This window comes from Megalobrama amblycephala, linkage group LG20, assembly GCF_018812025.1.
Source record: "Megalobrama amblycephala isolate DHTTF-2021 linkage group LG20, ASM1881202v1, whole genome shotgun sequence".
In the NCBI taxonomy this organism is placed as follows: domain Eukaryota; kingdom Metazoa; phylum Chordata; class Actinopteri; order Cypriniformes; family Xenocyprididae; genus Megalobrama; species Megalobrama amblycephala.
This window is the reverse complement of record NC_063063.1, coordinates 33,616,461-33,639,271: the sequence shown is the minus strand read 5'-3', so window position 1 is coordinate 33,639,271 and position 22,811 is coordinate 33,616,461. Positions and strand designations below refer to the sequence as shown.

At 37.3% G+C, this 22,811-nt stretch overlaps 1 protein-coding gene across 3 annotated transcripts; it reads right to left on the bottom strand.

Annotated features, from left to right (window-relative positions):
- Positions 1–779: 779 nt before the first annotated feature.
- si:zfos-911d5.4 lies at positions 780–19,588 on the bottom strand. 3 transcript variants are annotated; one of them, XM_048170732.1, is made up of 7 exons: positions 18,617–19,588; positions 18,234–18,373; positions 12,635–12,735; positions 12,421–12,560; positions 12,112–12,340; positions 11,748–11,968; positions 780–1,066 (listed from the first exon to the last, which is right to left on the bottom strand). In XM_048170732.1, exons 2-7 carry the CDS (start codon positions 18,356–18,358, stop codon positions 899–901), a joined length of 984 nt encoding a protein of 327 aa, XP_048026689.1. In that variant the 5' UTR covers positions 18,359–18,373; positions 18,617–19,588; the 3' UTR covers positions 780–898. The 3 variants fall into 3 exon arrangements, with proteins under 3 accessions (XP_048026689.1, XP_048026691.1, XP_048026690.1); XM_048170734.1 differs by lacking the exon at positions 18,617–19,588 and adding an exon at positions 18,487–18,614; XM_048170733.1 differs by lacking the exon at positions 18,617–19,588 and having other exon boundaries at positions 18,234–18,610.
- Positions 19,589–22,811: the final 3,223 nt, after the last annotated feature.

The following is a 22,811-nucleotide window of genomic DNA, read 5'->3' as shown; positions in this document are numbered from 1 at the left end:
TGTGTCATCTCCATCAGTATTTGTCAACTCCGTCAGTATTTGTCAACTCCGTCATTATGTGTCAACTCCATCAGTATGTCAACACCGTCAGTATGTCAACTCCGTCAGTATGTGTCAACACCGCCAGTTTTTGTCAACTCCGTCATTATGTCAACTCTGTCATTATGTCAACACCGTCAGTGTTTCAACTCCGTCATTATGTGTCATCTCCGTCAGTATTTGTCAGCTCCGTCATTATGTGTCAACACCGTCAGTATTTGTCAACACCATCAGTGTGTCAACTCCATCAGTGTGTCAACTCCGTCATTATGTGTCATCTCCGTCAGTATTTGTCAACTCCGTCAGTATTTGTCAACTCCGTCATTATGTCAACTCCATCAGTATGTCAACACCGTCAGTATGTCAACTCCGTCATTAACTGGATTGTTCATAATAACCCTAATCCAAGAAAAATTTTTAGAGAATTAATTTTTTTTCACCTTTTAAATGCGTCTGACGGAGTTGACACAAATTAAGTTCCGAAGTGAATAAATGTACATTTTTAAAAAAAAAAAACATTCCTGTTCCCTTACATGGTTCAATAGCTGAGAACTTTATCTACAAATATATCAGATTAAAAATAATATATTATTAAATAATAAAAACTAACTTCTAAAACATGTTTTGTCCCTTATCTCAAGAATCAGTGATATATATATATATATATATATGAATATATATGTAACACTGATGTACTGAACACACCAAAAGATCATTCCCTCATTAAAAACAAATACAGCTCCTCTGAAATGTTTATAATTTTGCTCATTAGTCGTGCCAGCAGGGAAGACGATCAGCGGCTGGAGTTGCAGAAGCAGAGCAGATTCAAGAACAAGTTTCTGCGGATCAGAAAAGAGCTTCAGATGCTCAGTGTGATGGAGCGGATGCTGCCGGCCGGGATCTTGGCGTCTGTAGTTTCTCCTCGGATGCGGAAGATCACACGTGTGCTGGAGGGGATTGTTGCCGTGGCGATCAGCGGTTTCCCCAGCCATCCCTGAGCTCCTCGCTTGTACATGGAGACGGTCACCTGCACAGAAACAAACCTTCAAACAGGCAACCGTAGATTTAACAGACTTTCATAACGTCACACTGATCATTGACCCTTGAGGGTCGGTCAGGTCACGACCCTGACTGTGACCTCTGTGGACACGAGTGACCTTCGCCTGGTTCAATCTGTCGCGTGTCGGCTGACCTCGTGCACTAAACAAACGCATCGAATCGAAATGATTCTCATGTAAACTGTGAAGAAAATGAATGAATTCAACAGAAAACTGGATCTTCCTTCACGCGGAGCGTCACATAATGGAGCGAAAACACTTGAGCATCAAAGACGCGGACGGGTTTGAAAAGCAGATCTGTGGGATTACGCTCGCATGTGTCCCACCGTCATGGACGCGCTCGTCTCCGTGTGTCCACACAATGGCCATTTAATGAGATTCACACATTGACAGATAATAGACGCGTCGGATTCAAAGGAGTATTTCCAGCCTCACAGTCGCTGCGCCGGATTAAAATCATTCTCTTTTCATGGCTTGATTTTCTTTCATTCTGGCTGCACACAATTTTTCAATTATGTTTTTTCTAGCCGTCTATTCTTTCATCTGAGGGGAAGTAAATTGGCGAGGCGTTCGTTAATGGAGGCAGAGATCAGCGTTCACGTCCACCTTCACACGACACACGATTGTTAAAGCTCTTTTAACATGACTACATCAAAAACACACACGGAGAAAGAGAGACAGAAAGACAAGAGATCCACAACTTTGTGTGAATCTGAAATACAGAGTGTCATTCTATCAGACTTGTATTTTTACATGAAGGCTTCACAAATCCCTCTCTCATAATCAGACATAACAAACCCATATGACCTGACAATGACCTCTAACCCCTGAAGAGACGCTCCTTCACTGTCAGCGACGTGTCGAGACTCATCAGAGAATCAAGAGCGTCTTCATCAATCAAACTCAGTCTGAACCTTCATGCGATTCTGTGCCAGAATTCTGCAACACGAGCGTCTCTGATTTCACCTGAGCTGAAGATCACGCAAGCGCTTCGATCATGAGGGGATTTCCAGCGTTACACCTGAACAACAACAACCTGAACCTGAATGTGCCTCATATTTGATGAAGTTTGCATCATTGATTCTGTTATTTTACTATTGAAATAAAGCTGACTTGACTTCGATGGTTCCATGAAGAACCTTCAACATCCATGGAAACTTTCCATTGCATAAAAGGTTATTAAAATGTTCTTCACTGGTTCTTTTAAGAACTGATCACTTTGAGGAACCAGAACCTGTTCTACATGAAGCTCCATCAGATGCAGAAACACGGACCGTCCGCTCGTTCGTGCAGTCGCGAGCGCTTCGACTCTACATCTGAATGAGTCTCTTCATGCCTGATTGAATTTGACCCTCACAAACATTCCTAATGGCATTAGACGAGCCGCACACACACGACTGCTGCCGTATAACTCCATTTAGCAGCCAAATCGGGTTTAAAGACCTTATTGATGCCCGGTATTATTAAGTGTGATTATCAAAACAACAGACAATGGGCCAAAGTGTCCACTAACTGGTTTATCTGCAAACACAACAGATGGAGAAGCTCCGATTTATAGTCCAGAATGAGGAACTGCAGATAAAGACCATTTCAGATAAATATCGAAGCACAAGTTCTGATAAAAACCTGGCTAATCGCATTTTACAACAAATGAAGGATTAAAGGATAGTGACAGATTTTATTGGCAATTAGGAAGTAGATGTTCATTAAAGTGCCTCATTTCAAGCAGAAACACATTTGCCAAACTCGTCTGCCATTGGTCAAACCCACCGGTAGCCCCGCCCCCTAACCAAAAGCTGGTAAAAAAAAGCATCTTTTTCTGGTTCTGACAAAACAACATTCAGTCAAGCAACACATCAGTGGCAAATATTTAATTATAGTGCATTCGATGGTTTAACCCTTTAGTGTTGATTGATTTTAGACTGAAAAAAAATGTTTTGAAAATTAAAAAATTGACACTTAATAGGAATGGTATGAAACTCGATGACTTTTATGGCAGTCACCATGTGACTAAAAAAAAAAAAATGTATGAACTTGTTTTGAAAAAGCTAGTCACACTTGTGTTGTTTGCGGTCAAAAATGACCGCCATTGGAAATGACTAGGAAACAGGAGAAAATATGAATATACAGAGAATTTTTTTGTCTACAAGTATGAACTGGTGGTACAAAACACAAACACTCACTTACACACACAAATGAACTGGTGTGGCTGTAACAATATGGCAAAATTGAGCCAGAAGACTCAAATAAGATTGAAATCAACTTGATATAGCTCTGAAGAAGCATACCTGTTCATTTTTGTTACATTTTTGTTGAATTTTGATGTTATGTGTTACAAAATGTCCTCGTCTGTGTTCAGGTTTTAATGCAAAAAAACAACACTTCAAATCAACATTTCAAACAAAAAAGATCTAAACCTTTACAAAAAGTAGCCTTTGAGAACGTCTAAATATATATCCAAATTCACAACTTAATAAAAAATAAGTATTTGTGACTAAAAACCACTAGAGAATTTAAAAGCCTTTTCTTCAGAGCTATACAGGCATCTAGTGGTTACACCACGACATTACAGATGTTTTTCTTTTTTCACTCCCACCAGATGGCGCTAATCTGCCTTCAAAAATTGGATTTATAAAAATATATATATATATATATATATATATATATATATAGGCATTTTAACATGAAATGCTGCTTTTAATTGAAAAGTAATAAAAAAAAGTATTAGACTGTATTAAAATAATTGATATTAATTATTGCATAAATATTAATTTGAACAATGAAATTCTCTCAAAATACAAAATAAAGAAGAAAAAATATTATTGAACAAAAATATATTACATTTATTTTACTGAAAAGTTACATTTCAGGTGTTTCGTCACTTTTGACTGTGAACAACACAAGTGTGACCCAAATGAACATCGCCAGAGGGTTAAATGGAATATCTTTCTCTTAAAAATGGCCTTAAATTAAACAGACTCACAAGGGGTTAAAACTGGTGTCCTTAGATAAATGAAAGACACAATAAGATCATAAACCTGTCAATAACGAATCAGGACTCAAATGTTTCACTATCATTATTGCTATGTGACCAAAAAATAAATAAATAAATCGTAGACTTGATTCAAACAACTAAATGGCCATAAAAACACACACTAGTGTTGTTTGCAGTCAAAAATGACTGCCATTGGTAATGAATGGGAAATAGATGAAAATACAGAGAATTTTTTTGTGTGTACAATCTACAAATCATCCACGATATATGAACTGGTGTGACTGTAACACAAACACAGTTTTTGCAAATGCATGAAATAAAATCAATAATTCAGCCACAATGGACGGAAAGGAAAAAATGGACAGAAAGGAAGAGGCTACTCTCTAAAACATCAAGAGTACAAAACAGACACGCCCACTCAAATACACACACACACACACACACACACACACACACACACACACACACACACACACACACACACACACATACAACACACTATCATACACACACAAATGAACTGTTGTGGCTGTAACAATATGGCAAAATTGAGCCAGAAGACTCAGAATAATCAGGTGGATTAAGCTCTGATAAAGAATTTCTGTTCATTTTTGTTAAACTTTTGTTAAATTTTGATGAGCAACAAAATGTCTTTCTCTGCGTTCAGGTTTGACTGTAGTAAAATTAATGCAAAAATTGACACTTCAAATCAACATTTCAAACAAAACAAAATCTAAACCTTTAAAAAAAATTCTAAAACTAAAAATCTAAACCTCTAAACAAAAAGTTGTCCTTGAGAATGTCTAAATATATATATATATATAAATCCACAACTTAATAAAAATAACTATTTATATCTAAAAACAACAATTTATAAGCATTTTCTTCAGAGCTATACAGGCATCTAGTGGTTACACCACAACATTACAGATGTTTTTCTTTTTTTACTCCCACCAGATGGTGCTAATCTGCCTTCAAAAAAATGGATTTTAAAGGCATTGTCTCTATTTTAACATGAAATACTGCTTTAATTGAAAAGTAATTTTAAAAAATGGGAAAAAAAATATTGCATAAATATTAATTCATACCATGAAATTCCCTCAAAATACAAAATAAAGAAGAAAAAATATTATTGAACAAAAATATATTACATTTATTTTACTGAAAATAAAAAAATTTACATTTTAGGTGTGACTGCGAACAACAACAAGTGTGACCCCCAAATGAACAATACCAGAGGGTTAAATTAAACAGGACTCACAAGTGGTTAAAACTGGTGTCCTCAGATAAACATAAGAGATCATAAACCTGTCAACATCGACTCGGGACTCAAACGTTTCCCCACCATCATCATCATCATCATCGTCATCCTCCACCTGCGGCCCATTAAATCAGAAAGCTCCTCCATCTACATAATGAAGTGAACTCAAGCTCAACTCGAGCAAAACACCTTTCAGTTCCTTCAGCGAATGCAAACCGATCAGACGAGGCTAATGAAACCAAATGAAAAGCGTAAATAGCAATTAACTGAACACACAGATCATCCGAGCGTCCGGTCCTGAACGACCGCCGCCATTACGATCAAGTGCAGCCGCTTCAATTTGCAAGTTAACCAACAAAACTTACACAATTGGTCAGTTGGCGGATGATACAGCGTGTGTGACGAAAGAGTGAAAAGACATAATCATCCTCCTTCAGACAATATATTCAAAATATGCATAACATAACCTGACCTTGATTATACAAGAATGGATAGTGATTATCTTCACATTCACACTAGTGTGGAATCTGTTATGTAAATCCTCATCTTGATTTTATGAAGTGTGTCTGAAGGGCTGTTGAAGCAGGAACATTCACAGCTTTATTGGCTGAAGGGTTTGTGAGGAGCCGCATGTTTCACTCCGCTTCAAACGACTCGTTAGGCTGAAGAGATAATTATACGAGCTCTGAAACACGACGATCAGAGTTTGAGTTTAAAACACGCCCGCTTCATATAAACCAGATTCATTTCATTTCACATACGACAAAAACATCAACGCTTTTTATGGCCAAAATAGATTTCAGCGCAGCTTATTTTTCAAACTAAAAATGTATTTTATTTATTTATTTGTATTTTATTTTATATCCAATCCATAAAAACATTTCAGATAAATGCAAAATATATATATAAAAAAAAAAAAAAAAAAAAAAAAAATATATATATATATATATATTGTTTGAACAATATCAATATATTTAGAAAGAAAATATATTTTAAAAAATTGCTACAAAATAAAAGAAAAAGATTTAAATAAAAATAGGAAATCTATCAAAAAAGATTTATGCAACATATTTTATACTTCCACGTTAACAATATATTTATTTTAAAATATATTTCAGAAAAATGCAGTAGTGGCCAAAAGTGGCGTCCTGACATCTTCACTCTTTATTCAAATATTATTATAAATGTGTTAAAGATTTTGTAGTCACAGTTGTGCTTGGAGTTTAATTTGTGATAATAACTCAATGAAACATGCAATAATTTTTGTCCAGACAGTCATACAAATAAATTTTGAACACATGCAAAAACAAGAGAGAGCCAATGAAATATTAATAACTGATTATGTTGTAGTCAATGCTCTTTTTCCTCTCAGCTTTTATGCATTTTTTGCATAGTAAACTAAAACCTGAAGTGTAAGAGTTTTGTTCTTCCCTCATATGTAATTATTTTTCTCATGTTTTGAAGTTTAAGGGTCATTAAAAACAAACATCCCCTCCGGACGTCACTTTTAGACACGACTCTGTCTACAAATTTATATATTTTGCTGTATGGGTTAAATTTGTGAAGAAGAATGTGTTTAAAGAAAAACAAAAATGCAAAAAGCATCAAATCAGACTCTTTGAGTCACTCACATGTCGCATGTCAAAACGTTTGAAAAGCAAGTAAGTGGTTGAATAAAGCTGTGTGAGTGTTATTGGTTGAGGGTTGATGATTTGTTTTCCTCTGGTATCTGCGGTCACAGCGCTTCCATTAACTCCACAAACGCCAATTACACTCTCTGCTCCGTCTCCGGCCGAGCCACTCATTAACCCGGCGCAGTTAATTGAATAAGGAGATAACTGCATGTAAATGCTGCGGCTAGAAGAGGCTTTCAGGACTCGAGATGAATTCAGCAGTAAAATCAGACTGAAACACCATGAACAGAGACAGCAGCGCAGGAACGATATCAGTCGAGACACGGGAGGAGAAATAACAGATGAGACTGCCAGGGGTCAAAGGTCACACGGGGTCAAGAACAGCATCACGGTGAATTACAAAAGCTTTTCTGACAGTTACTTGACTAAATCATTCCTGATATAATCTATGAAGTATAATCGTTCTCAGAACGTTCTCTCAACGTTATAAAACAAATGTTCTTTTGGTAACATTAATAGAACGTTCATTCAAAGTTATCTGATTCAGTTTAGTCTAACATTTTTTAAATGTTACAACTCGTTTCAGAAAACATTAAAAAGTAACATTCTCATGATGTTTGAAGAATGAGAAAATGGAATGTTGGTGTAACTATTACAAATGCTTTTAAAACATTTAAGAAACTGGATGTTCTGAGAACATTTAGAAAATATAGCTGCAAGCAGCAATTAAGGGGCCAAGCACAAAGAAGACACAATAAGTGGAGCATCACACTGACTGCAACAACGAGCAATTAAAGGCATATTAAAATGATTTTAGGCAAAATTACTGAAAGATTTAATGGTTTATCTCTTTCAGCCAATAGGTGGCGCTGTGACTAAATTGATGTGGTGTGGTCAGAGTGAGGTGACAATGACACATGCAAAGTTTGGTGTCAATATGCCAAATTATGCAAAGATACAGCCTTAAGAGATGTTTTGGCATCATGCCTCAAATTTGTTGCTGTGATATACAAAAACAATTTTGTTTAAAAAAAATTCAAACTTTTTGTTGGCACAGTCTGAAGATGATACGATTTGGTTTTGGTGAAAATCAGACTGATGGTCTAGGAGGAGTTCGACAAAAAAAATCAAAGTTTGTCGCCCAAAATGGCTGACATAGGAAAACTGGATGTCATTCAACTCTGCATGATGCCCCGAATCTAATGATCTAACTGGTCTTTGGACCAGTAGGTGGCGCTGCTGTGCCGAAACCCAGCATGTGACCTCAGGTCATGCTTGTGATGACATCTACCAATTTTGGTCTGAATACGAAAAAGCGTTGAGGAGATATAGCCTTATGTCTATTTTCGCAAACGCCATGCAGAATTTGTTTGCAAGTTTTTTGAAAATGGTTTGACCAATGGACTATATGCACGGTTACTTCCTGGTTGTGGTTAAGCCAGCTCGGGCGTTTCTGGTAAACTGTTAGCTGTTCATTCTGTAGTCGCTATACATCAACACAAAACCATCAATGGTTGACTTTTTAATGTTGTATTCATATTTTAATGCAGTTATCACATTTACCTAATTTGCCAATAAACCAGTTTTATTGACTGCAATAAAGACGAAGCTATTGGGACCGTTTAAAAACGCTGTTATCTGTAATTAGACACAAACACACATTATTTTCCAGCACTTCAAATGTTATTTCTAATGTGATGATCACAAACATTATTTGTTCATCCTTCTGAGATTGTCCCCATTGTAAAACCAAATGTTTAAAAATGTAGGAAATTCAACATTTGATAGAAAAAATGTATTTAAAAATAAAAAAGACAATAATTACCACTTTAACCAGCAGGTGGTGGCAAAGTAGCATTTATTTGCGCATAAATCAGCCATTTCCTCTAATCGTTTTTCACTTCGTTTTTGACTAAATATTAAACATTATAAAATAACTAGGTTTAAAATTACATTTAGTCAATGTGAAGTATGAAATACTCACAGAATCTGATGAAAAACAATAACTTTTCTTGTGAATGAATTACACAGAAAGCGAGCGCCGCTCTCTCTTTATAATCACAGCAGCTGTCAGTCAGAGCAGCACAAGATCAATGATTTCAGCACACTTGTGAAAACACACATTTTACTAAAGTGCACAATAAATATTTAATTTTTGAAGCTTTTTTCACATAAAAGTGTGAAAACTGATGGTCAGATTGAATTTAGCCGAGGAGGAACACTGAGGTACATATTTATTTATTTATTTTTTATGCCGTCTTACATTTGAATAACTAAATTAATGCTATGCCTGACTATTTAAGTGACTATATTCTGATTATAAACTAAGTATGACACTACTGATGCTCAACACACCAACACATGACTCTCACCGGGAGTTTTCCAGCTGGATTATATTAATGCGGAAGTTCTAAAGAACGCTCCATCCATATAGCCCATTGACTTGAATTCCTTTGTCAGCATGGTCTGAAGATGATCTAGTTCAATTTTTGTGAAAATCAGAGCAACGGCCTAGGAGAAGTTCGAAAAAGTAGGTTTCTAACCTTATTGTTCAAATTAGCATAAACAAGAGTGCAACTTTGGACAGGTGGTGGCGCTAGAGGCATTGATTTAGAGACTTCAAATTCGGTGTGGTTAATGTTGGGACTGATGTCTATCAGTGTGCCAAATTTCATAAGTGTGCTGTAAGCGGTTCTGTGGGCTCCCATAGACTTCCAGAGCGGAAATGGAAGAATAATGATAAGAAGAATGGCAACTATTACAATATAACTTACAGATTTTATAACTTAAAATGTGGAACATCAGCAAATTGTTCTTAGAACATATTTTTGTTCGCTGGGCTGTTGAGATCAGATGAGAACAGAACTGGAACTGAACTGATCTGAATACTGTGACACTGGCATGGCATCGACTCCATCAGTGAATATTAGATATTTCCGCTCTTGGTCGCCGGTAACTGACGCCGTCTGATGACGCGACTCTCATACGGTGAGGTCACGACCTCTGAGACTCCAGCGATCAGCTGTCAGGGTGTTTAACAGCTCCGTCTTTTCAAGACTATTTGAAAATCATTTCCTCACTTATTAGTAATGTAACACCAGACGAACAGCAGCCCTCCGGCGCTTTAAACCGAGTTCACAGCGAACCTGAGACCAGCAGCGATGAAGATGCTTTTGTTCAGCGGCGGCTTTTAATGCAGAAACACCACGAGAGGCCTGAGGACAATCTCACACACTTCTACATTAACCCTCACCAACACTCTTCACAATAAATTTAGGTCTGCTTGTGTGGTTTCCAGGTCTCTGTGGGATTTTCTTTTAATGCCGTTTCATGTTCCAGCAGGAGAAAACGGACTTAATATCTTCAGTCATTTTCATTTATCTTGATTTAAGAATGTTTGGATAACAAGATGGAAACATTGAGGAAGAACATCATGTTTTGTGTCTGATCGCTCAGTAAAGCTCGAGGTGTTTGTTCAGTGACAAACACATATAATCATGTGAGATGTTGGAGATCTGCAGCGGTTATTGTGGATTATTGTGGATCCGGTGGAGCAGAGCTGCGTCTCATCCACTGACTCTTATCTGATGCTTTAAACGGATAAGAGAAACATGTCATATTAGCAGCGAGTCTCTGCTGAATCAACACAAGCCTCACATCATTTACTGCAGCGCCACCTACTGCTGACACACGAGAACACAGTCTGAAAACATCTGAGAGAAGAAGAACCACATCAGGAGCACAAACCATAGCTTCAAGTCTCCATGAAATCAAAACTGACAATTTGTGTGTGTGTGTGTGTGTGTGTGAGAGAGAGAGAGTGTGTGTGTGTGTGCGCAGGGCTGGGTAGGTTACTTTTAAAATGTATTTCACTAAAGATTACAAAATACATGCTTTAAAAGTCGTTTGTAACGTATTTCGTTAGATTAAGTTTTGTAACTTAATCTAAATACTTTAGAATACTTTGGAATACTAATAAGTATGTAACACACAAAAAAAGTTTTTCTCAGAATTGCATGATATGAAGTTGCAATTGCAAGTTATAAAGTCATAATTCTGAGATTTCTCGCAATTTCCCAGAAAAAAAGTCAGAAATGCAAGTTTTTAATCACGCAATTCTGACTTTATAACTTGCATTTATGAGTTTAATCTCGCAATTCTGAGAAGAAAGTTCAGAACTGTAAGATGCAAACTCGCAATTGCAAGGAAAAAAGAATTGTGAGATAAAAAGTTGCAATATTACCATTTTTTACATTTACAAGAGACTCACAAACAACGATCGCAAAACATGAAAACAGTCGTGGATCATCAGGTAATGACAGGACAGTTCAGATTCAAGGGGATGGACATTTTTGAATGGGGCAATTTTTAGAAATTTCATCTGGAATATGGAATATATGTAAGCATATGTATTTTATGTGAAATAGCTTATTCAGGACAGTACTAAATAAAAATAACTTATTTGGTTAAAATGATTCAAATGTTGCATATTCTGCAAGAGGAATGAAACTCATGAGCAGAAATGGAGCTGATGCTTCTGTCAGAGTCGGAGAATCACCAATTGATTTTTACATTAATTACCGTCACAGTTTACATTAATGTTGAAATGAAATTCAAAGTATCACTTTAGTAATCTTAAATACTTTTCAAATGTAACAGTAATTTGATTACAACCCATTTAAAATGCAACTGTAAATTTTGTATTTTAAATTCGTAACTAAGTTACATGTATTTCGTTAGTGTGTGAGAGTGTGTGTCACCTGTGGTGTGTGTCCCAGCAGACTCCACAGTGTGTCAGTGATCAGACTTCCTGCTCTGTTGAATTCCAGCAGGTCAGTTTCCTGTCGGTTGATGGCCAGATGTTGGCAGCTCTGGAAATCACCGCTGAGCTCCTGACCGCCAGACATCTGCAGCAGATCCCACGTGCCCATCAGCTCCAGCCGCTCACGCAGCGCACGCATCTGCCCGTACGACAGGTGACCTGCACCGACACAACAACAGAATAATAATGACATATAATTCAGAAAACAATGACATTTCCTTTCTTCTCCATCTTGCTTCCTAATCTAGTTGTCCAATAAACCCTGCAGTGTATAATACAATTATTCTTTGGGCTTGCCTGACCTGAGATCCAGGACGGGGTGAAGGCGTCCGACAGCCATGACGTGTATCCCTCCCGGAGCGAGCGCAGGAACGTCTGGACGTCAGCGCCGGACACCAGCCGCTCTGTCTGCAGCAGCTCGTCACTGAGCACACAGTCCGGAGAGAGCAGGAGGATTCTGGGAATGAAGAGAGACGGACGGACGTTCAGCCCGCAGCGCTTCATGTGACTGCAGAGGTTGCTGGTTTTCACCTGCACACACACAAACATCTGCACTGAAGCTCTGAAGAACCTCTCGTGAACTCTGAGAGGAAACGAATGCTGAATCTGACCGTGATGGCCTGAAGCGCGTCGGGCAGCTGCTCGACGGAGACGCTGCTGAAGGTCTGCTGCTGCGCTCTGACATGAGTCTCGATCTGGGCCGAAACAGAACCGCTCCACGTCTTCAGATCGATACAAAACACGCCGTGACCTGGAGCGACACACACTGATCTGTGATGGTGTCTTACAGGTGTTTCTGACAGTACTGAAGCTCCTCTGACGCACCTGTGAGCAGCAGCAGGTTGATCTCGTCTCGGTCGGTCTGAAACTGGTTTGGGACACGCAGGTTATAAAACATGTCCTGCTGTCTCAGACCGCTGACCGTCCTGTGTGAAGATATCAGCATAATAACACACAATATTAACACACCGGACAGACCAGGAGACTCTCTCTGCACTCATCTAAAGTTAACCTGGCAAAACACGGAGGCTAATGTGACATTCTTAGAAAGCATTGCCTAACATTCTGCAGGGAAAAGGGCGGAGCCTGACAGCTGTGATTGACATGACACTTTAAACGCCTTCATTTGAAGTACAGAGAGACACATTGCTAGTACACATTTCTAGTGATTGTACAGTTAATTTTCATGTTGTATTTTCAGAAAGTTTTGGAATATTTTTCCTCTCCCCAAATTTGTCACTATCGAAACACAATAATAAATAATTTAATAAGAAGGGTTACACTGACCTATTAAGATTTTGTTTACATCTACCTTGTAAATATATATTTTTTGCTATTTTTTTAAAAGGTAAATCAATAAGAATTACAATTTTAACAATATTTCAAGTGTAATTTACGAGATTTGTTGTGTTTTTAATCCAGTCTTTCTTAATGTAAAAGGAATAAAGTTTATCAAACTGATTTCAAAGTGAAGGATTCATTAGTTTGAATAAACATTGAACCAAACACTATAATAACATCTTAGTTGATCATTCAATATACTTTATTTTTGACAAAACACCACGTTTCGGTCATGACTGCACATTTTTGGTAGTGACAGTAATGTGTTGGTAGTGACCACATCACATGACACAATTTAACTCACATACTAAAACATATTAAAATACTAATTATTTGCAACTGTACTAAAATTTGGTTTATTTCCCCCAAATAACTGATTATGTTCCCTTTTGTCACTATCAAAACAGTCACGACCAAAATGTGTGGTGAATTTTTGGTAGTGACAATTTTAGATACTTTTGAGCCTAGAGTTTGAATTTAGTGTTTGTGTGTGTACAACCGTTGTACACACACACACAACTACATTTTATCGAATAACGCCCAAAAAACAATGTTGTTTCGGTCGTGACTGTTTCGGTAATGACAATTTATATACTTTTGAGCCGCTCAAAGATGCTAATCGGCACATGACTAACACAGTTCTGAACAGCTGTACACACACAAACACTAAATTTTATGGAATAACCCCCAAAAAACAATGATGTTATTTTGGTCCTGACTGTTACGTTAGTGACAATTTTGAGCCTAGTGTTTGAATTAAGTGTTTGTGTGTGTACAACCATTGTACACACTCACACAACTACATTTTATCGAATACCCCCCAAAAAACAATGATGTTGTTTCGGTTGTGACTGTTTCGGTAATGACAATTTATATACTTTTGAGCTGCTCAAAGATGCTAATCAGCACATGGCTAGCTAGCACAGTTCTGAACAGCTGTACACACATAAATACTAAATTTTATCGAATACCCCAAAAAACAATGATGTTGTTTCAGTTGTGACTGTTTCGATAATGATAATTTATATACTTTTGAGCCGCTCAAAGATGCTAATCAGCACATGGCTAGCTAGCACAGTTCTGAACAGCTGTACACACACAAATACTAAATTTTATTGAATACCCCCAAAAAACAATGATGTTGTTTCGGTTGTGACTGTTTCAGTAATGACAATTTATATACTTTTGAGCTGCTCAAAGATGCTAATCAGCACATGGCTAGCTAGCACAGTTCTGAACAGCTGTACACACATAAATACTAAATTTTATCGAATACCCCAAAAAACAATGATGTTGTTTCAGTTGTGACTGTTTCGATAATGATAATTTATATACTTTTGAGCCGCTCAAAGATGCTAATCAGCACATGGCTAGCTAGCACAGTTCTGAACAGCTGTACACACACAAATACTAAATTTTATCGAATACCCCCAAAAAACAATGATGTTGTTTCGGTTGTGACTGTTTCGGTAATGACAAATTACATACTTTTGAGCCGCTCAAAGATGCTAATCAGCACATGGCTAGCTAGCACAGTTCTGAACAGCTGTACACACATAAATACTAAATTTTATCGAATACCCCAAAAAACAATGATGTTGTTTCAGTTGTGACTGTTTCGGTAATGATAATTTATATACTTTTGAGCCGCTCAAAGATGCTAATCAGCACATGGCTAGCTAGCACAGTTCTGAACAGCTGTACACACACAAACACTAAATTTTATCGAATACCCCCCAAAAAACAATGATGTTGTTTCGGTTGTGACTGTTTCGGTAATGACAATTTATATACTTTTGAGCTGCTCAAAGATGCTAATCAGCACATGGCTAGCTAGCACAGTTCTGAACAGCTGTACACACATAAATACTACATTTTATCGAATACCCCCAAAAAACAATGATGTTGTTTCGGTTGTGACTGTTTCGGTAATGATAATTTATATACTTTTGAGCCGCTCAAAGATGCTAATCAGCACATGGCTAGCTAGCACAGTTCTGAACAGCTGTACACACACAAATACTAAATTTTATCGAATACCCCCAAAAAACAATGATGTTGTTTCGGTTGTGACTGTTTCGGTAATGACAATTTATATACTTTTCAGCCGCTCAAAGATGCTAATCAGCACATGGCTAGCTAGCACAGTTCTGAACAGCTGTACACACATAAATACTAAATTTTATCGAATACCCCAAAAAACAATGATGTTGTTTCAGTTGTGACTGTTTCGGTAATGATAATTTATATACTTTTGAGCCGCTCAAAGATGCTAATCAGCACATGGCTAGCTAGCACAGTTCTGAACAGCTGTACACACACAAACACTAAATTTTATCGAATACCCCAAAAAACAATGATGTTGTTTCGGTTGTGACTGTTTCGGTAATGACAATTTATATACTTTTGAGCCGCTCAAAGATGCTAATCAGCACATGGCTAGCTAGCACAGTTCTGAACAGCTGTACACACACAAATACTAAATTTTATCGAATACCCCCAAAAAACAATGATGTTGTTTCAGTTGTGACTGTTTCGGTAATGATAATTTATATACTTTTGAGCCGCTCAAAGATGCTAATCAGCACATGGCTAGCTAGCACAGTTCTGAACAGCTGTACACACACAAATACTAAATTTTATCGAATACCCCCAAAAAACAATGATGTTGTTTTCGCTTGTGACTGTTTCGGTAATGACAATTTATATACTTTTGAGCCGCTCAAAGATGCTAATCAGCACATGGCTAGCTAGCACAGTTCTGAACAGCTGTACACACACAAATACTAAATTTTATCGAATACCCCCAAAAAACAATGATGTTGTTTTCGCTTGTGACTGTTTCGGTAATGACAATTTATATACTTTTGAGCCGCTCAAAGATGCTAATCAGCACATGGCTAGCTAGCACAGTTCTGAACAGCTGTACACACATAAATACTAAATTTTATCGAATACCCCAAAAAACAATGATGTTGTTTCAGTTGTGACTGTTTCGGTAATGATAATTTATATACTTTTGAGCCGCTCAAAGATGCTAATCAGCACATGGCTAGCTAACACAGTTCTGAACAGCTGTACACACACAAACACTAAATTTTATCGAATACCCCCAAAAAACAATGATGTTGTTTTCGCTTGTGACTGTTTCGGTAATGACAAATTACATACTTTTGAGCCGCTCAAAGATGCTAATCAGCACATGGCTAGCTAGCACAGTTCTGAACAGTTGTACACACAAACACTACATTTTATCGAATACCCCAAAAAACAATGATGTTATTTCGGTCGTGACTGTTTCGGTAGTGACAAATTACATACTTTTGAGCCGCTCAAAGATGCTAATCAGCACATGGCTAGCTAGCACAGTTCTGAACAGCTGTACACACATAAATACTAAATTTTATCGAATACCCCCAAAAAACAATGATGTTGTTTCGGTTGTGACTGTTTCGGTAATGACAATTTATATACTTTTGAGCCGCTCAAAGATGCTAATCAGCACATGGCTAGCTAGCACAGTTCTGAACAGTTGTACACACAAACACTACATTTTATCGAATACCCCCAAAAAACAATGATGTTATTTCGGTCGTGACTGTTTCGGTAGTGACAATTTATATACTTTTGAGCCGCTCAAAGATGCTAATAAGCACATGGTGACCAAACACAGATCTGAACAGTTGTACACACACATAAAACTACATTTTATCGAATAACCCCCAAAAAACAATGATGTTGTTTCAGTCGTGACTGTTTTGGTAGTGACTGTTTCGGTAATGACAATTTATATACTTTTGAGCCTAGCTCAAAGGTGCTAATCAACACATGGTTACCTAACACAGTTCTGAACTGTTGTACACACACACACAACTACATTTTATGGAATAACAACCAAAAAAGTTTGCTTAATTGCAGAAAAAAAGGTGTTTGGTACTGACGATCCTTGAAGTTCCACACAGATTTTCAGACTTCTGAACACATTTAACTCAGAATGATGGACTCTATCTACTGTGAAAGAGAGGCTGTGAGAGGGAGGGACACATTGCGGGATACATTTTTTTACATAAAGTTTCATGATTTAAAAATAAAATAAGTTCACTTTAAAAAATAGAAGGATCTTAGTAAACATCTAAAATTTGAATACTTAAATGCTTTTTAAATGTGTTTTTTTTGGTTGTGGGACAGCAGGCTCAAAAGTATCTAAAATTGTCACTACTGAAACAATCACAACCAAAACGTGGTGAAGTTCCGGTTGTGACATTATTGTTTTTTGGGTGCTATTTGATCAAATTTAGTGTTTGTGTACAACTGTTCAGAACTGTGCTAGATAACCATGTGCTGATTCGCATCTTTGAGCGGCTCAAAAGTATTTAAAATTGTCAAAACCGAAACAGTCACAACCGAAACATGTCATCATTGTCTTGGTAGTAACAAAAGGGAACATAATCATTTATTTTGGGGGGAAAAAAACAACATTTTAGTACAGTTATGCAAATCATTAGTGTTTTAATATGTTTTAGTATGTGAGTTAAAATCCTGTCATGTGATGTGGTCACTACCAACACATTACTGTCATTACCGAAAATGTCCAGTCACGATCGAAACATGGGGTGTTTTGTCAAAAATTAAATATATTGAATTATCAGTGTTTGGTTCAATGTATATTCAAACTAATGAATCCTTCACTTTGAAATCAGTTTGATAAACATTATGACTTTTACAAAGAAAGATTGGATTCAGAATACAACAAATCTCATAAATTACACTTGAAATATTGTTAAAATTGTAATTGTTATTGATTTACCTGTGAAATATTTTTTTAAAAATAGCTAAAAATATATATTTACAAGGTAGATGTAAACAAAATCTTAATATCTCAATGTAACCCTTCTTATTAAATTATTTATTATTGTGTTTCGGTAGTGACAAATTTTGGGAGAGGAACAATATTCCAAAACTTTCTGAAAATACAATATCAGAATTAACTGCACAATCACTAGAAATGTGTACCTTGGATATTATACAATTTGCATACATACAAAATTCGAGGATATATAAAAGATAATTTATATATCCTCACCGTACATGCTGTAGAAACTCATATGAAGCGGTTTGAGTCCGCTTCTGTCCGGTCGGTTGAGAAACGCTGATGTTACCAGGTCTCTTGGGCCCCGAGGGAACTAAGAACTGAACCATCTGGAACATTCTTCAGTCTAATATCTGAAAGTGACAATATATTAATCAGAAAATACTAATCAAACACTCCAAGACACTTAAATGAGCTGAAATAAACACGTCATGAGAAAAACATCTGGAGAAACACGACAGCTGACCTTCAGCACAGATCAGCCTTAAGCAACACTCATGATGGTCAGCCAGGAGTTTACTGTTAGTTAGTGGGTTAGTTAGTTAGTTGGTTAGTTAGTTAGGGTTAGTAACATGCAGAGCTGCTGTCTTACTGACCGTGTGCTGGTGATTGTCACTGATTCTGATGAAGAACTCAATATGAAGAACATGTGATCAGCGCTGAAACTCAATCCAGGAACAGTTTCACAATCAGTCCCACTGCTTCAGTCTGTCCGTCTGTAAACAAGAAGCACGTGGAGCGCCTGATGACGTCACGCCGTCAGTCACACAACCAGATTTGTGCTTTTTCAACTATATAATGGCAATGATAATCTTCCTCTGCAGCTCAAACACAAACAGCCTTTCATCATGTGATGTTACCGAATTTTCGTTCATCACATAAAATGAATGTTTCTCCAGACTTTTGTTCGCTCAGGCATAAAAAGGAGGATATTAGTTTGGAGATGAAGAATGTTTAATTTCGGCGTAAATACACACAAAGCGGTCCGCGCCGGCGATAAGCATCAGAAGCGACACAAACGGGCTCAAACAGACTCGCACCGACAGCTGATGCTCAAATCGGAGCGAATGAACTCAATAAAGAGCAATAAAGCGTTTCAGTGACCTGCACTTCAGCGGCAGATCTCGCGATAACAGCCGCCACCGCAATAAAGCCGCAACAAAGGGCTGAAAGAGAATACAGATGAAAGTGAAGCCAAAGCAATATCAGCAGAATTCCCACACAAAGCCTTCCAACAGGATTTAATATTGCTGCAATCAGTGAACAGAGTCAATTATTATGATTCCTTTATGTTCCGCTATCAGAGAGAAACGAAACTGAGAGACGGAGAATATGATGATTCTGATGATGATAAACGAACTTTACACACAATAAACAGCGAATCATGTCAGAACAACACTAACAAATGATTTAGATATTCTCTCTTTCTAATTATTACATGCATTGTTCTGAATTATCACTAATTAAGGGCAATTTTAGAACAATTTTAATGATGTCTGTATTGTTCTTTTTCAGAAGAGGACGATATTCTGTCATAATAATATAGTTCAAGAAAGAAATAGGCACTCCATAATGTTTATTGTTGCATAACAGTTCATAAGTTTAAGATCCTTTTTGTTATTATTCATCAAGGATTAAATTGATAAAAAAGTGACATTAAAGACATTTATAATATCTATTTCAAATAAATGCTGTTCTTTCTATTCACTTTCTGGAAAAATGAAATATATCATGGTTTGCAAAAAAATAATAAGATTAATAATCATAAATGTTTCCTGAGCATCAAATCATCATATTAGAATGATTTCTGAAGGATCATGTGACACTGAAGACTGGAGTAATGATGCTGAAAATTCAGATTTGATCACAGGAATAAATTACACTTTACTATATATTCACATAGAAAACAGCTGATTTACATTCTAATAATATTTTAGTGTTTTACTGTATTTTTAATCAAATAAATTCAGCTTTGGTCACAGGAATAAATTACATATTTCAATATATTCACATAGGAAACAGCTGATTTACATTATAATAATATTTCACTATTTTGACTGTATTTTTGATCAAAATTGGTGAGCAGAAGAGACTAAAAATCTTACTGAATCTGAACACATTATTCAATAATAAACAGTCATTTGCTATTTTGTCGTCATATGATCTCATCGTGTTTCAAGTTACACAAATGATCATCTCTGTAATTATTTTTGTATTTTTAAATAAATTCTGTATAAAAATTTCAGAAATTACAGCCGTTTGATTTTTGGGTGAACTATCCCTTTAAAGTTACCATGAAATCTTATTTTTATCGCAACTGCTACAGCAAATGCTGACCAGCTTTTGAAAGTTGAGCTACAAGCTCATTGGCTACAGCAGGAACCAATCAGCTGTGCCCTATAGAGAATAATGTGATTGCAAGCGAATTGAGTTAAGGACTTATATCAACGATACCAGACGAAGAATAAGGGTCTTATCTAGAGAAACCATCGGCCATTTTCTAAAAAAAAATTATATACGTTTTAACCATAAATGCTCATCTTGAACTAGCTCTCTTCTTCTTCTTCTCTATTTGAATTCCAGCAGTGTAGACACTGCTAAGTGTATTACTGCCCTCCACAGGTCAAAGGTTGAACTAAATGTTATATACTTGCACTAGTAGGCTAGCCTGACTACGTCAGACTTCCTACTTCCGCTCAATTTCATTTCGCTTCTGTACTCAGTCTGATACAGCGTCAGAGCTTTCTGTTTTCCACCGGTCTGGAAACAGCCGGGCTAATCAACGAACAGAGGGCGGGCTGAGAGCCGTGACGTAGATGCTAAGCGCCGAGTTTTACATTGTAGGTTAGAGAAATCGAAAACCGAAACGACCGCAGAAATGGGAAACGAGACACGGGATGCAAACTGCGGGATGCATTAACTTCGCATAATCTGCAAAAGTCGTTTACAGCCATGTTCACTCCGGTATTTCGCTCGCATCATCATGTGTTTACAACAGGTTTACAGTGGAAGTTCAATCATAGATTTGAGTTCGATGCATGATGTCTGTGCTTCGATGCGGCTGTACAGGCACATAACATACGTCATAACTAAACGTATCTGATTGGCTTACGGGTAACCAATGATTTTAAACTTCAGACAAGCGCCCCCTAGCGAGAGAGAAAACACTTCTCTATTATGCCATTCCAGACTCTGTCTACGAAGCAAAGTGAAGTAGCAGAGTCTGGTATTACCAGGCTACTAGTAGGCTATATTGTATATGACAATTTAGTTCAAACTTTGACCTGTGGAGGGCAGTAATACACTTAGCAGTGTCTACACTGCTGGAATTCTAATAGTGAAAAAGAAAGCTAGTTCAAGATGAGCATTTATGGTTAAAATTTATAAAATTTAAAAAAAAAATTTTTTAGAAAATGGCCGATGGTTTCTCTAGATAAGACTCTTGTTTCTCGTCTGGTATCGTTTAAAGCTCTTTGAAGCTGCACTGAAACTGTAATTTTGACCTTCAACTGTCTGGAGGCCATTGAAGTCCACTATATGGAGAAAAATCCTGGAATGTTTTCATCAAAAACCTTAATTTCTTTTCGACTGAAGAAAGAAAGACATGAACATCTTGGATGACATGGGGGTGAGTAAATTATCAGGAAAATTTAATTTGAAAGTGAACTAATCCTTTAAATTCATGTTCCCTGGTAATCTTGAATCAGCATCTCTTCTCCTCCCTCTTGCAGCATCTCTTCTCTTCTCTGATGATGGGGGCGGGGCAACCTGTCACTCACATGAGATCCACCAAAAGCAAACCACAACCATCCAATCAATTCCCCACAGACAAAATCAAGCCCCGCCCTACATTTGTTCTTGTTTGCGAAGCAGTTTCACTCAAATATACGGGATGAAAAGACCAGCGCAACTTCCCTTTCATGACGACTAAAAGGCTTCACCAGTGTTCACTTCTCTGGGTCAAAGGGCAAAGGAGAACAATCTAGAAACATTCTGTGAGTGTGTGTTTGTACAGCAAAACCATGAATGATCTCAGGTGTGTTTCAGAGAGAGAGACGCACAGACCGGACACAGACAAAGCCGCAATTGTGCTCGTCACCAAACAATGACATATTTCTGTTTCCCTCTAAATTCCTCCACATCATTTGTCTGTCATGTGTCCGAGTCGCTCCCTCCATTACTCTGACAGCGCTCTTATTAGAAGAAAGCCGAGCCAGAGCTCCATGAATTTAGCCACTGTTCCGAGACGTCTCTCTGTAATTAATTTGATAAATGTATTAATTATGAATCGGGTCCGCAGCGCAATCAGATGGTCAGGCGTCCAGCTCGGCCGGCGTTCTGATAAGTCGCTCTTTGTTGCGGCCGCTCGGGTTTCATCGGCTCTTATCGCTGCTGCTCCGATCAGCCGCTCGTTTCCTGTGTTGTAATTAAACGGAGGGTTTCTGATCGCGAGCGTCTCGTTTAGCGTTTAAGAGCCTGATCTGCAGGAACCTGCAACATCTGTTGATCGACAGTAGCCTCAGATCGCTTCGTCACTTTGTCAAGTCAAGTTATATCTCGACTAAATAGAAAATCAGACAGCCACCATTTCACCTGAGTGATTTTATGGTTTTATTTTTTATATTTTTGTTTTGTACACTCTAAAAAATACTGTGTAAAAACAAAACAAGTTGGGTTAAAAATGGACAAACCCAGCAGTTGGGTTAAATATTTTATGTTGGGTAGTTTTATTTTATATGGCTGGCATAAAATGAACCCAAAATAGGTTGGAAATTAAAAACCAGGCACATA

What these genes read in the sequence shown, in the direction of transcription:
- si:zfos-911d5.4 (XM_048170732.1), bottom strand. Translation starts at nt 18,358, where the DNA reads ATGTTCCAGATGGTTCAGTTCTTAGTTCCCTCGGGGCCCAAGAGACCT. An exon ending in GAGTTTCTACAGCATGTACG is followed by an intron (nt 12,736 to 18,233) that starts GTGAGGATATAT and finishes ATCTTCACACAG; the next exon opens with GACGGTCAGCGGTCTGAGAC. An exon ending in CAACCTGCTGCTGCTCACAG is followed by an intron (nt 12,561 to 12,634) that starts GTGCGTCAGAGG and finishes GTGTCGCTCCAG; the next exon opens with GTCACGGCGTGTTTTGTATC.